Here is a 14781-nt window from a genome sequence, read left to right as displayed (position 1 = left end):
TTAATTAAAATAATTATGATTATTAAAATATATTAGAAATTATTAGAATGTATTGGTGGTTTGCCCGAGTGGTTAAGGGGGAAGACTTAAGATCTTCTGCACATAAGTGCGCGTGGGTTCGAACCCCACAGCCACCATTTAAAATTTTGAATAGGCCCCAGTTTATTATTTTAATTGAGGCCCATGGGCCGATTTTGTATGGCCCAATAATATGACCTCGTGATTAATTATGTGCCTATTTTGTATTTTTAACTTATAAATTCGTTATATAAAATATCTATTTTTTATTAATTTATTATATCAAAACATTAATTTTTACTTAACATATCATATCAAATACACATTCTATATGAATGAGGATCTATCATAAGTTTATTATAACATTTGTGTACGAGTAATTATTCGTTACTTTGTTATTTATAATAATAATTTGATAACAGTTCTAAACAAATAGTCTCTAAAAAATGTAATTTATAAATATGCATGGTTAGTGCTAAATCATTGTTTAACTGTCGCACTCACAAGGATTTGGTGCAACATTTGCTATGGCGGTCACAAGTATTATAATATTTTATTCCCACCCTAATAAAGTATTATAGACAAAATTAAATTTGAGTGAGAAAGAGCAATGAACTTACTAGACATATTTAATGTTGGTGTCCTGTCATTTTATATAAAATTTTCCATAAAGAATTTAATGTCAATTAATCACAAGAATTTCATCATCACCATGGCTATGTTTAGTTGATATATATATTATTTTTTATAAGAAAAAACATTATATGTTTATAAAGAATCAAAATAATTAAATAATTTTAAAGACTAATGTAAAAAAACTCATATTTATTATTTTTTTTAAAAAAAAATTCAAAACAAAATTAAACCTGTGATGGAATCATTTCACCACATTAATTCATCACGACAATTGCTGCTACTATTATTTTTTTTTTTTTACGTCCAATAAAAACAAATTCACTCATCAATGAGAAATAAAACCAAAATGTCACAACCCCAAAAATAAAAATAAAAATACAATATGTAATTTTCATGACTTTTCTACCTATAGACTATTTAAACATCCCTTTTCTCCCAAATTCTATAAGAAACAAAATATCTCCCTATTTTTTGCTTTTTATTTATTTTTTCAAATAAACAATCAAATGAGATGAATCAATCAGAAGCAATCAATCTTGTGTACACGTACTCTCGTTTATACGTACAAAATACATCACAACAACACTAAACTCGTCTCCGTCGCCGGTCGAGTTCCTCGCTCGTTCTCTCACCGATTATTAAGAGGTTGGGACAATGGTGCCCACGTAACCAAATCCCGCGATCGTAAAAGTTATGACTTGAAGAAATAGATACACAAAGTAGTTGTTCTTTCCGTACATGAAGTCATAACATCCACACACGAAGAGGAATAATGCAAATCCAAGCTCTTGTAAATTTATCCTGTAAATACATAAAATGTATTCATTTATATTTTATTTTGAACGACTCTCCAAAAATTAAAAATAAATAAATAAAAATACATTATATACACAACAATAAAAATCAACAAAACATACAAAAAAAGACGTTGAATCAATAGTAGTAAATTAGCAGTCGGCCTCCCAAAATTTGGAGGCTGTTTTTGCACTGTAATACATTTTTATACCTTAAAAAATAAAACATCTAAAATTATAAATAGTAAACAAACACTCAGAGCTTGCTTAGTTGTGATTTGAAATGAAATATTGATTTAAATTTTTATTTAAATAATATTTTAATGCGATGTTTTATGAAAAAAATAGTGCATTATTATTAAAAATTGTGCAGAATCAATAGTATTGATTTTAATTTAAAATGCTAAAAAAAAAATAGTAAGGATGAATTTTAAAGTATATCTATTGAAGCCAAAACATACCCTAAGTATTGATCCAATTTTAAAGCTTTTGGGTCTTATATACTTAGTTACCTGTCTCCAATAATCTTGGTAAGGGATTTTTTCGACATCGTCGAGGATTTGTTCGACTTATTCTTTAGCGCATCCCCTAGCTTTTCGGTGACAACCCACTCATTGACGCGCTTGGCCTCGAGCAAGCCGATGATTGTAGCCTTTGTGCGGTGGAAGGACATCACATTCTCAAACAAGACCCAATAGAATAGTAGATGGAACGATCTGATCGACAAGTGGATGGATTTAAAATTAACACATAACAATAATTTAAACCCGATTCAATAAATTTTGCATTATACTAGAGATGGTATAGAAAATGTATCAGTCAATAGATCAATAGATGATTCTATAAAAGCTTAAGCTTTTATGTAAGACAAGATATCATCGATCCAATTATCCAAAAAAAAAGAAGATCTTACCTCGGAGTCCCGACTGAATTAAGAGTTGTAATGATGCATGGGATGTAAATGGCCCCCCATTTAGGGACATAAACTTCGGGGACGAGGATCGTCAGTGGCAGAACGACACAGTAGAAGAAGAAGGTGAACATATGGGCTATGAGCTTACGGACGAAGAAGAAGCTGTATATAACGTAAAATTTCTTGTATAGCGTCACCTTCTGAAAAATGCAAGCGAACAAAGTTGTTAAAGAGAGTTGGCGCGACAATTATTTTATTTTAATTTTTTTTTTATCGATGGATTTATTGCGTCGCAAACCTTGTTGAAGGCAATGTCCATCATCATCTTGCGGAACAGATTTGCCGGGCCACACGACCAGCGGTGCTGCTGGAATCGGAAGGCTTTGAATGTGCTCGGAAGTTCGCTCTTCACCTGTTGCAAAATGCACAATCGAATTGGAATCGAATCCAATTATATCAAGTGATAAATTGTGATTGAATTGAATTGATATTGATTGATTACGTGAAGATCGCCGAGATAGAGGAATTTCCAGCCCTTGAGGCCAGCTCGAACAGCAAGATCCATGTCTTCTACTGTCGTCCTGTCTTTCCACCCTCCTGCTTCGTTTATGGCCCCTATTCTCCATATTCCTCCGGTTCCTATACGTACAGTGCGTCCAATTAGTTAGGGATATACCCAAGACAATGGAGACTAAAAGGCGACACAGTTTACATATATACTTTTTTGAAAATTTTGTATATTTATCTTACATTCTATTCATTTCTCAATAAACATCACATCAAATACACTTTTTTTCTCACAAAATATCAAACCAAATATTAATTTTTTAATTTTTCCAAACTTTCAAATTTTCAAGAACTTCAAAAAATTTCTATCTAAACAAAGCCAATTATTTCAAAATTAAAAAAAATTGCAAAAATTTCTAAGTCAAATGAGATGTTGTTAGAATAACATTATGAACTAACAATGCATTACATATATATATATATATATATAAAAGCATCATATAATTCATGGTAATATACAAATACAAATATGTACTTCTAGCATGCAATAGTCAGCATAACATATACCGTATTAATCTCTAACACATATCATATAGTAAACTAGAACACTATGTAATGCTCTCTCACTCAAAATATCTATTTTCTTTTTTATAATAAATTAATAAATAATACTCCGTCCGCCTACATAAAAAAATATACATTTTACTTTTGGGATGAAGTTTAAGAAATAATAGTAATTTTAATTACAGTGGGGGTAACTACATTTTTATTTTTACTTTTTGGTATAAAAGTAATAATGTGATATAAAGTAAAGATATTTGTGAAAAAAAAACGAGGTATTTAATAAAATAATTACTTTATAATTTAACATCATAAAAATATGTATACATTCCGGTTGGACGGAGGAAATAAATACTTTATAAAAGATAAAAATATTTTAATATTTATATATAAATTACTTTTACTATACTAAAAAATTGATACGGACATGCTTACATTTAATTGGAAAGAAGGAAATATATACTCTCTCCGTCCCGCTGCAAGGTTGTCAGTTGTTTTTTGCATGTTGATCATTGAATATTAATTATTGTATAAGACGTAGTAAAAATTGAGAAAAAAAGACAATGATATATTTATTAGTCTCTTATAATATCAATACAATAATATTTTTAGAGTAAATTATTCAAATATAAGAATATTTTTAATGCCGAGTAAAAACCAAATGACAACATTGCAGTGAACACATTATTTCAACAATAACTATATTTTCTGCGTATAAGTTAAAGTTAATGAAAATGGTTAACCGACGTCGGCATAACATAAGCAGAGTAAAATGTACTGACCATTGAAGCCAAAGAAGGCATGGGTGGCTGATCCCACTTCTTGCTCCACAGTAAAATGGTAATCCAGTGACATTTCTTGCATCCTTGTCAGCATACATTCGTCAGAATTCACTGCATGTATCCATATTCTCACCAACATTATTAATCAATAATAATTAATATATATTATCAATTATTCATTTAAATTATTATTTTTTCCTAAAATTTTAGATAACAATTTATTAAAACTAAATATGATGAAGAGAGACCATGTGAGGGCGAGACAGTTGCAGTGAAGCAAAGACATTGAATAACAAAGGTAAGGATAACGAAACATAGAGCTGTTTAATCTTCTGACAACCACGTGACTTCCCACATTAAACTCACTGCCGCGTGTCATCACCACCGCCCCTCTCTTCATTTGTTATATGGTGATGATTTATCTATCAGTACTATGAAATAACATATTTATGTTTTGTAGGGTGCAATTAGTAATTTTAGGAAAATTAAAGAGAAAAGGTGGGCCCAGAGGGTGAGGGTCCCCACGGTAAATTACAAAAAATCGTGATAAAAAGCGGACCCAACTATAGCGATTTTTTAAGTGTTTTAAATTCTCTTTTTCCCTTCAGAAATAGCGACTTAAGTAATTTCTACACTTCCCGCCACCGACACTCGTATAATTGTAATTCTTATAATTATTAAAGTCGCGTTTTAGTTCTGGTAAAAGTCGTGTGTGTGATAGAAACGCGAGTCTTACCGAACCTCCAGCGAGCTTGCACGAGGGCAATGTCCGGGTTGTGGATGAGGAACGGGACGGCGCGGCGGAGGAAGTCCGGCTCGGGGCGGAAGTCGGCGTCGAAGATGACGACGTACTCACATTCCTTGACGTAGTCGTGCTTCAGCCCTTCTTTCAGCGCGCCGGCTTTGTATCCTCCTCTGGTTTCTCGGATTTGGTACGTAATGTTGATTCCCTTGCTCGCCCATCGTATGCATTCCTTCTCGACCATGTCCTGGACGGAAGCAGTTACGACAGTTATGAGGCAGTAATTTTCGAGGGGGAATTGATGGAAGGAATCTGCGGAATGATGGTGTCGGTTTCGGAGAATCATTAAATAATAGGGTTACCAAGTGTTCGACGAAATGCCTGAATCAGAACAAAGCAAATCTGTGTAGTAGAATGAATGTTTTTATGGTGGTTGTACCTTGATGACGAGGTCTGTGGAGTCATCCAGCACTTGAATCACGAGCCTATCTGCAGGCCATGAGAGATTGCAGGCTGCACCAATGGAGATCTTGTACACCTGTCAACCAATGCAATTCCTTGTTGTATGATATATAATATATATATATATGTATCAAATTAGGAAAGTAAGATTGAAGAAGAAACAGACCTCTTTCTCATTGAACATAGGGATCTGAACAAGCACACTAGGGAAAGCTCCATTCCCAATTTCCAGGTCATCATCCTTCATTGGTTCCCATTTGTATCTTTTCTCAGGTTTTTTCCAGAAAAGCTTCACAAGAACGATGACCACTCCCATGTAGAGCCTTTCCATGAACACCATGATGGACATTGCCAGGCATATGTAGACGCAAATCCTCAACAATGGGACTATCACTGGTGCCTTGATGAGCTCCCATAAAAGCCCAAATTGTCCCCAGACGCTCACCGTGTACCCCGGGAACGACTCCGGTATGAAACTCTTGACAGATACCTCAGCCATTTATTGGTAAAAGAACTGTGGAAAGTGAAAAACTGGAAACTCCTCTGTTTTTATTATCACTATAATGAAACAGATCTGCTCTCTCCCTTCCTCTCACCTGTTTGGCTGTCTGAAAACTGAATGTAGGAACGATACAAGGAAGACAAATTTTGAGTGAAGAATGCACTTGGGATTGTCAATAATTCAAGATCCCTGATATGGTAATCTATTCTCTTCTCGGCCCTCTCATCTCTACTTTTAATTTGGGCCAAACAGCAGGTCTCTTGTCTGAATATTGCACATAGATGGAAGGTGGATGATGAGAGGATTAATGTTGTGGCATTGTGAAGAGAGAGAGAGAGAGAGAGAGAGAGAGAGGGAGAGAGAGAGGGCAGTGGAGTAGAGTAAGTTATAGAGGAGTCGGTGAGTGAAAAAATGAAAGGGTCTTTTATAGTCAAATGTGTGGTTATATTGAATTGTCTCTATTCTGCAATCAATATTGTTATTTATTTATTTATTGTTGAGAGAGAGAGAGAGAAGTGTGGTTGGAATCGGATTTATTTTCGATTGTTCAGTAACAAGTGAATTGGTTGCTAAGAAAAACTTGGGGTAAATAATCTGGGACATGGTAATTCCTTGAATTAATCTTTACTTGTTACACACTTCACTATCTTCACTTTTTTCTTCTATACATTGTCAGGCATAAAAAGGAAATCTTCACTCTTTTCATTAACCATCTTGATTGCAGTTTGAATTCAGTTCAAGGATTGGGAAAGTATTCCATTAACGGGCATTGCCTTATCTATGGATTCTCAAGAATTACTTCCACACTGCACCTAATTTCACTAAAATGCTGTTCTTAACTGTTCAGCAATCACATTATGTGATGATAAATTTATAGGGGCTAGATTGGACACAATTCGAGTCGAAACCATTCCCATATCGTCTTGTTTGTTTCCAATATGGAAATAACATTGGTATACCATTTCTAATCTTAGGTGTGCAACAAAAACATAGATAAAAAATGTTATCACCAAAATGCTGAATTAGTGATTGTGTATCATTGACATGGGATTGTTCCTATTTTCACCTAAAGCCATTCCAATGTATAAGATTTCTAATTCCAGTTGAATTGTTGCAGCAAGGAGCTATGATTGAGCAGAGTGACAGATCAAGAAGAAATATTCTATGATTGGAATCAACAGGTAAGTCTTGAGTGGGAGTGGTTCTACACTTTTGGCTGCTTCTCATTCACACATATTTAATTAATGTTTGATTTGATTCCATTAATTGATCCCATGAGGGTTTGGGAACTGATCAACTTTTTTGAGATATATAGGGAAAAGCTAAAACAAACCACTAGCTATTTATGATATTGCCCAGAGTTGAAGAAAGGGATTTGATGTGGTTGTGGTTCAAGATTCATGTGAAGTGTTGTTAACACAGACAGAGTGACAGAGCAAAAGGATAAGGGGAAAAAATGACATTTGGCAAGAGGACCGCAGCTGCAGCACATGAATGGAGAAAAGCCCAGAAATAAACAAATAAGTGAAGGCTTTGCCATTCAACAATACAGGTTAAAAACATCCCCACTTTCACAAGTTAGATCTCTATATTTTCTTAGAAAAAAAAAATATATATGTGTTTTGTACTTATAAAGAAAAAAAATAAAGAATACGTTCTTTGTGGGGCATGGCGGTTTTTTTTTTTTTTTTTCTGTGAAAAAGAATTTTACAAATAAAATATGGACAAGGAATTTCACATTTTCATATTTTGTTTATACTGTAAACAGAGTTAACTAGTACGGGAACAAAACTATGTATGAAGATAAACGTTCAAGTGTAAAAAAGATTATGATTTGTGGTAGATAAAAGGAAAGAAATAATAGTGTAGGTGGAGAATCTGATATGATTTTAATATTTTTCCGTGTATTGTAACAATTTAATAATACGGGAAAATTCCAGCTACCAAAGAATATATAGTTACAGATATTTTCAATTTGAAGATTTAAATAATATTGATTGGTACAAAAAACTTTTATTTATTATTGATATATAAAAAAAAAAAAATGGCATCCAGTTGTCTCCGTGATGTTTTATTTTATCCCTATTGAAACATCCAAACAGAGAAATTATTAAGAGCTTGTGGAGCATGCCTTTTATTCTATTTATTTTTTATATTATAGATTTACCAGATAAATTTAGAAAGATTTCAATAATTACTAATGATTACTTAAGAATACTATTTAACTTTGGCAACAGCACGTTAATACAATGCCTATAATTGAAGAACAAAATTGAATATTTTTCGTCTATATTAAAAGTATTTTTTTACTATTTGTATTTATTTAACTTAAAAATAGTAATAAAAATAATTACATAATAATGTTAAAATATTGAAATTTGTTTGATTACGAAGCACTACCAATCTACCATATCACAAAATCATCACAATACAATCATTATTAAATACATGACCAATAATACCAAATTATCAAACTAGGTAATCTATCGACTTCACAATACTTAATCATCAGCCTATTTATTGTACTTGATGTTTTGAGATTTTGAAATTTTTTTTAGTACTATTTATAAATAATAATTTTTATTAAAAATAATGCTCAAAATAAAGGGGGGTTCTTTGCTAAAAAATGCACTACTAAAAAGACAGTGTATTTTAGGATAAATGTAATTAGTAAATAATTATCCTATAATATAAATAATTATAAATTAAGATTAAGATAACTAATTAGTTTAATTAAAATTAAAAAAATAAATTTAAAAGTTTAAAATAAAATTAAAGTGTAATCATTTTCAAAAGAAGAACATGGGAAGGAGGGAATAATACACAGCTTTGGGAAAAAAAAGAACCAATATGGATTCAAAGTGAAAACTAACGAATTAAATAATTTGAAATATTGGATTCTATACAGGTCCATTTTCAATAGTTAAATTTCTTGATTTCTTAAAGTCCAATAGTTAGATTTCATAATTTTGTACTAGTCCTATAAATCATTTTGTAGGATGATCAAGGAAAGTACATTTGAGGGGTTTACAGGTCCAGTGGACTATCTATATACAACTAAGGAAAATAAATTAAATAATTATTTCATAAATACATGGTATTTATACAAATGATATGATAGCATTGGACATGGAATATGAGAATGAGACTAATATATTCAATTATAAAGAGCATATTAATATAGGGCCTAATATATCAATTTAGCTTAGACTATTCCAGTAAATATATAAAATCAAATCAAGTAATCATCATATTGCATCTTCAACCCAACATCAAAGATCAGATAAACACATCTATCTATATATGTATTCCTTTCACGTGCCACACAGCTGATACTATCTAATATCGACAACATTAATTCAGACACTTGTCCAAACATGCCCTAGTGTATCTATCTGTATTTTTATTTTACTTCTAATTTATGATTAAAAAAAAACATTTAGATATGTTTTTTCATCTTAAAAACATCACATTTCATCAAAATATCATATACTAACACTCAAACTTTTTTTTTCTTCTTATTTCCATCAAATTCCCACTAACACCATAACATATATAGTTCCTAAAAAAATAAAAGAAAATAAATAAACACCAAACCTAAGATGGGGTTTGCATATTTTGAGTTAAATGGAACTAAAGCTGTGATTATCAAGTATTGTAACAGCAACAATCATACACATACCACCATACCAGAACAGTCAAAGTAGCCATGGATTAATTAAAGCAGTAAATAGGGTAAGTAAATCACCTCTTGTTGTTCTTCCCATATAGGCCAATTGCAGCAGTTTGAACTTCGAAGCTGAATACAAAAAAGTCAGCATTATCTTTTCCTCACAGTGCTAAACATGTTACATTAATCTCTTAATATATATATATATATATCTATATGTACATATATTGGCTAACCTGTGGCTGAGTTCATCTACTGTATTGAATCTACAGAGTCCTCCCATATTTCTTCAGATAGGCCTGGAGTTATGCAGCATGTAAGCAACCAACACTATTGGCTTTGCAGTCTCAAGTTAGTAAGAAACTAAGAATATTTTACACATATACATATATATACATATGTACATGCCAATTGGTATAAAGAAAATAAGTAAAGAATCACTGCTCAATAATCCATACTACAATTATTCAAGAGTTGTTATTCATTTCAGGAAGTGAGGTAAAAAGAAAGATGGTTTTCACTGATTGTCACCAACTCCCCTGTGATCTGCATCAGGCAAGCCTGTCCATTGAAACGGTGGTGGATGGGGCGAGGCGTAGTTTACATCAAGGCCACGGACGGCAGAATCTGGCGCTGCTTCGACTGGAAGAGGTACTGAGGTGGGAGAAACAGAGGATGCAGGACCATTCACTTCTGCTTCTTGTAGATCCCCATTTGTTGCTTGCTGTAATGGTTCTACGGCCAATGCATCGTTTTCCTGCTTTGAAGGTTCACTTGAAGGACTCTCCTTAGTCACTTGCTCCGTCGGATCTTGTCTGAATGTCGCAACCACAAGCTGGCAAACATGATAGAATCTGGATAAGTTCATACTCCAAGCAGGATATCTCTTTAATTGTAATAAGAACCATACAAAGATTTGAAGCACACAAGCATCTCTGCATCAAAAAAACAGATGAATCCTGTAAAACAAATCACCCCAAATGTGTAGGTCAGGCTATCATTAGTGATTCCGTAATTAATTCTACAAGACACAGCTTAACTTTATTGATCGAAAAAACAATTGAATGGAGATGCTAATGGACATGTATTACATATTACAAATTTGAATTTTGTAAAGAAATATGAGTTTTACTTTAAAAAGCATCAAGAAACATTGGAACCACCTTCAAATGTTGGTTCATAACATGTAATATCCAAAAAAAATTCCTTGCACAAACTTCCCTCTGTTATTAACAACCAATTTTTGTGGGGAAAAAACACACAAACGACTAATTTCTATAAACGACTAATTTCTATGCTTATAGTGATCCTTGATATGTAACCAAGTTTAATATGCATTACTGCAACTAACTCGTAAAATGAATCTAAAGGCTCTTCAAATAGCAGCTAATTGTGGCTACATTGAACAAAATTCCTACATGCATCTGACAATAAATGGATTCAGACATAAACAATAAAGTTAGTTAGTTTACTTGAGTTGGTCCTCCTGCAATTAGTGAATCCCCTACAGCACCACCGACAAGGGTACCATCCGGATCAGAAAGCAGAACACTTAGTACGCAGATTTTTCCTTGAACACCCCCTGCTATGTTATCTAACTGTGATCCAGACAGGCATACAATATCAAAAGAACCCTGAAACAGATACTGGAGTTTACTAAATTGATAACCCCTTGATATATAATATATAAATGTATCTCCATGTAAGATATCATAACTAAGTACTTCTAGCAACTCAACTTTGAAGAGACATAGAAACAACAATGTTAAATATCTGATCAACAATCTCTTTCATAGCTGCAGATGTTAAATAAACTTTAATTCTTTTGCCGAATAAAATGTTGAATAAAGATGGAATTCAAAGTTCGGTTAGAGAGCATGCCTCATATCTGAGAATGCCACCACATGAACTAGATTGACGAATTTCGGCATATGAAACTGTTCCAGAAGCTGAGATTATGCATAGTGATTCACAAGTTCTTCGTGCAAATGAAAAGAATCTTTGAGCAATGTTCTGCACCATAATAATATAATAATAATAACAGAAAAATAAAAAAAATACTCACTTCTTTATACTAATCTAGTATAAACACAAATTCATTGTCAATCTTGCCAATTACCTCCCCTGCTCGAATTGTAATAGTGTAAGGAGTGAATTTGCTTTCCCCTGGATCTCCCGAACTCTCCCCTTCAGAAGACCACCATACAAGTGGAAAATTATTTTAACGATTCGTATCTTATCTGGAGTACTTGCTATGGCAAACCCAAAAGTAATATATATATATAATAATCGTAAATGCTGGACCTCTTTGAGGCATTTTTGTACCATTAATCAAATTGAAACACATAACATCAAAATCCCTAATTTCTAGGGTGGGCGTTAATAATCAGTTCAATGTCAGAATATCACCTAACGAAGCAGCTAGTGTTTGCCATTTTCCAGTTCCTTTGGGACGGCCTCTCCCTCGCTTTTGCAGAGAAGTTGAAGAAGGTGCCGCCACAAACATTAGTTCCTGCCGCACCTCCGCCGCTCCTTGCTGCTTTCTCGGCCGTCCTCTCTTTCTCTTCACAATAAATGCGCCCCTGCCTACGCCTACATCGCCCACAGCCATACCTCCCTCACCGCCATCGCCTCCAACATAGCTCCGATTCTCCTCGAAGACAGCCGCCGCCTCCGGAACTGGCGGAACCTGAGGCTCCGAGACCGCGCCGGCCGGTTCCATCTCTGGAACCGTGTTTCCATCATTTTCTCCCTCCATTCGATTCCTTCGAAGCCTGAAACAGCCAAAGCTTCTTCCTTATGAACAGAATAAGAAAAAATAACACAGACCTCAGATTGAAGGGTTGTTCATCCCTGCATAAGCATGCATTTGATCACAGAAACAGATTAAATATATGGATCATCCATAAATTTACAGATCTTGACAGAGTAAGTGATGAATCGAGATTTTTATGGATTTGCAGAATTTGCGAGTGGGAGCGAAAGCGTTCAGTAACGCATGCGCATGACGAATTCACTACTCTGTTTTTATGGGATTTTTAATTATAATGAAATTATAAATATTCAAAAATGGAATCACAGTAATTATTACTGCAATTAGAATTGATTTTAATTACCATTATTTATTTTATGATTAAATAAAATTTTTATTTCTTCCTTTTGCTCCTTGATTATTGATTAATAATATCCCTAATTTAATTACATATTAAATATAATAAGATATACATTAAATATAATTATGAAAATATACAAAATATTTTACTTGATTACTTCATTTTTTTTATTCTTTGTAATTCAAAACCTAAAGTGGTATAAATAATAATATAAAAAATTATATGGTTAAATTTTGGATTAAAAATATTTTCATAAAATATTTTATAATCAAATAATAAAAAATAATTTTAAATACATATAAAATAGTAATAAATGTAACATTTGATTGGATAAGTCCAACCTAATACTTTACAAAATAGACAGTCAAACCAAAATATTATAGACGAGCAGGATCAAGTCTTAAAGGGAATGTTTATGTGTTGATTACCATTTAGACTGATTAATTGTAATTATTTTATCTTTGTTAGACTCTAAATATTGTACAAAAATTAATTATATATAGAATATTGGTTCTAATTCACCCAATAATTTTAAATAATTTTTTATAATGTGGAAATCCGCAGTAGCTATTCAAAAGTGTGCATTGAGTAAATTTTTGGCCGAACCTAATACCCTGCAAATTAGGTTCGACAGACAAATTACACTGGACGAATCATATGTGACAGGTGACATAAGGCGTCGGGAATTTATGTATATAATAAATGAATTGTTTTAAGAATGTATCATAAACAAAAGTATGGGCAAACAAACCATATATATATATATATTTGAACTAAGTAATTATCAATATAACTTAATGTATGTTTTTCTACCCCAAATTTCTCAAACTTTATTATTTGAACTCTACATTTTTTCGAAAAAAATATATGTTTTTCTTTCGCAAAACATCCCATCAAATATTATTTTAATACCAAACTCAAACCAAAATTTTACCAAAATTATCAAAATAAAAATACCCCTAATTAATGTTCAATCCTATTTTTTTATTTTTTATTTTTTTTATTATTATTTTTATATCGTACAAAATAATGAATAGGTAAACTTGAATATATATATATATATATATCTTTCTTTATTATTCATCCATTCGTACGCCTCCTCTTCAAGCTACCGCTTCCGTCCGCCGGTGTTTCCGTAGCCTCCAATGCAGCGGCGATTGATCGGAAGAAATATTCCAACTCTTCCTTTCTCAGTGAACAATTTTCAAACATCTCAAGTGCTCGCAATGTTTTACGGCAACGCACATACCGCCTTTTCCGCTTCTTCCTCGGCGGCGGCGGCGGCCGGCTGCAATCCACTTCAGGAATCCTGTGCTCTTCAGACGACGGCGTTTCGTATCCTTCTTCTATCTTCTGTGGATCTTCCTCAATTTTGAATTTATCTTTCTCCATAACCAATCGATTCAATATATCGAGGAACAGGTGCACCTATATTTTCATTTTAATTGTATTTATTTATTTAATTATATATATATATATTTGTCAAAGATAAACAGTGAGATGCAGGGGATGGTGGAGCTTGAACATTTATTTATTTATTTTTTTTATTTAATTTGTGGAATATATTTATAATTTATTGAGAGTATTTGAGAAGATTTTTCTTTTGAGAAATGGAAAAGCACAGTAAATGTTTTAAGGCATTTTTTTTTATTCATCTTTTTGGGAATCATTCATTTATAAACATAAAATTTGAATGATTTTCTTTTTCAAAATAGTTAACCAAAATAATTGTTTATTTCTATTTAATTTATCAGATATTTCAGTGTAATTACATAAATATTGTATTAATGTTAAATAACATTTTAAGAAAGTAGCAAAGGTATGCAATTTAACATATATGTATATATAAATTGTTTTATTTGTCAAATTTTGATAATCAAGTGTGGTGAAATTTGATAACTCCTACATTAGCTATCAAGGGTATATTGGTAATTCCAGCGGCTCATGCAATCTCATCTTTATAAGCCATTTCATCCGCAAATGATTCATCAAGCCCAATATAAAATAAAATAAAAAAGAAGAAGGAAATAAAAGCAACTAAATAATAATAATAATAATAATAAAGAGTGGGAAAAAAAAGT

At 32.3% G+C, this 14781-nt stretch overlaps 2 protein-coding genes, 1 long non-coding RNA gene and 1 other non-coding gene across 6 annotated transcripts; 2 read left to right on the top strand and 2 right to left on the bottom strand.

The window, feature by feature from the left end:
- Nucleotides 1-54: 54 nt before the first annotated feature.
- TRNAL-UAA (transfer RNA leucine (anticodon UAA)) lies at nt 55-137 on the top strand. Its single transcript has one exon. It is a non-coding gene; the product is annotated as a tRNA-Leu (tRNA).
- An 826-nt stretch (nt 138-963) lies between these two features.
- LOC127259782 (glucomannan 4-beta-mannosyltransferase 2-like) lies at nt 964-6307 on the bottom strand. Its single transcript, XM_051287370.1, has 9 exons — nt 5582-6307; nt 5393-5491; nt 4948-5200; nt 4212-4322; nt 2864-3000; nt 2660-2773; nt 2362-2561; nt 1961-2164; nt 964-1455 (listed from the first exon to the last, which is right to left on the bottom strand). The coding sequence occupies exons 1-9, from the start codon at nt 5912-5914 to the stop codon at nt 1293-1295; spliced, it is 1614 nt and encodes a 537-aa protein (XP_051143327.1). The 5' UTR covers nt 5915-6307; the 3' UTR covers nt 964-1292.
- LOC127259783 (uncharacterized) lies at nt 5994-7779 on the top strand. Its single transcript, XR_007840584.1, has 3 exons — nt 5994-6114; nt 7035-7098; nt 7233-7779. It is a non-coding gene; the product is annotated as an uncharacterized LOC127259783 (long non-coding RNA).
- Nucleotides 7780-9945: 2166 nt separating this feature from the next.
- On the bottom strand, nt 9946-12571 carry LOC127259942 (AT-hook motif nuclear-localized protein 9-like). 3 transcript variants are annotated; one of them, XM_051287560.1, is made up of 6 exons: nt 11997-12571; nt 11707-11774; nt 11469-11600; nt 11060-11221; nt 10498-10546; nt 10247-10422 (listed from the first exon to the last, which is right to left on the bottom strand). In XM_051287560.1, the coding sequence occupies exons 1-6, from the start codon at nt 12343-12345 to the stop codon at nt 10376-10378; spliced, it is 807 nt and encodes a 268-aa protein (XP_051143517.1). In that variant the 5' UTR covers nt 12346-12571; the 3' UTR covers nt 10247-10375. The 3 variants fall into 3 exon arrangements, with proteins under 3 accessions (XP_051143516.1, XP_051143517.1, XP_051143518.1); XM_051287561.1 differs by having other exon boundaries at nt 10498-10522; XM_051287559.1 differs by lacking the exon at nt 10498-10546 and having other exon boundaries at nt 9946-10422.
- Nucleotides 12572-14781: the final 2210 nt, after the last annotated feature.

This window comes from Andrographis paniculata, unplaced genomic scaffold (genome assembly GCF_009805555.1).
Source record: "Andrographis paniculata isolate CXL003 unplaced genomic scaffold, ASM980555v1 Contig60END, whole genome shotgun sequence".
NCBI lineage: Eukaryota > Viridiplantae > Streptophyta > Magnoliopsida > Lamiales > Acanthaceae > Andrographis > Andrographis paniculata.
The sequence above is the reverse complement of the archived record's forward strand: the minus strand, read 5'-3'. Positions and strand labels throughout refer to the sequence as shown.

Coding starts and splice junctions, on each gene's coding strand:
- LOC127259782 (XM_051287370.1), bottom strand. CDS start 5,914: ATGGCTGAGGTATCTGTCAAGAGTTTCATACCGGAGTCGTTCCCGGGG. Junction 4,323..4,947: donor GCAAGCTCGCTGGAGGTTCG/GTAAGACTCGCG, acceptor GGATACATGCAG/TGAATTCTGACGAATGTATG. Junction 1,456..1,960: donor ACCAAGATTATTGGAGACAG/GTAACTAAGTAT, acceptor ATGTATTTACAG/GATAAATTTACAAGAGCTTG.
- LOC127259942 (XM_051287559.1), bottom strand. CDS start 12,345: ATGGAGGGAGAAAATGATGGAAACACGGTTCCAGAGATGGAACCGGCC. Junction 11,775..11,996: donor AACACTAGCTGCTTCGTTAG/GTGATATTCTGA, acceptor GGTCTTCTGAAG/GGGAGAGTTCGGGAGATCCA. Junction 11,222..11,468: donor GTGGCATTCTCAGATATGAG/GCATGCTCTCTA, acceptor TATCTGTTTCAG/GGTTCTTTTGATATTGTATG.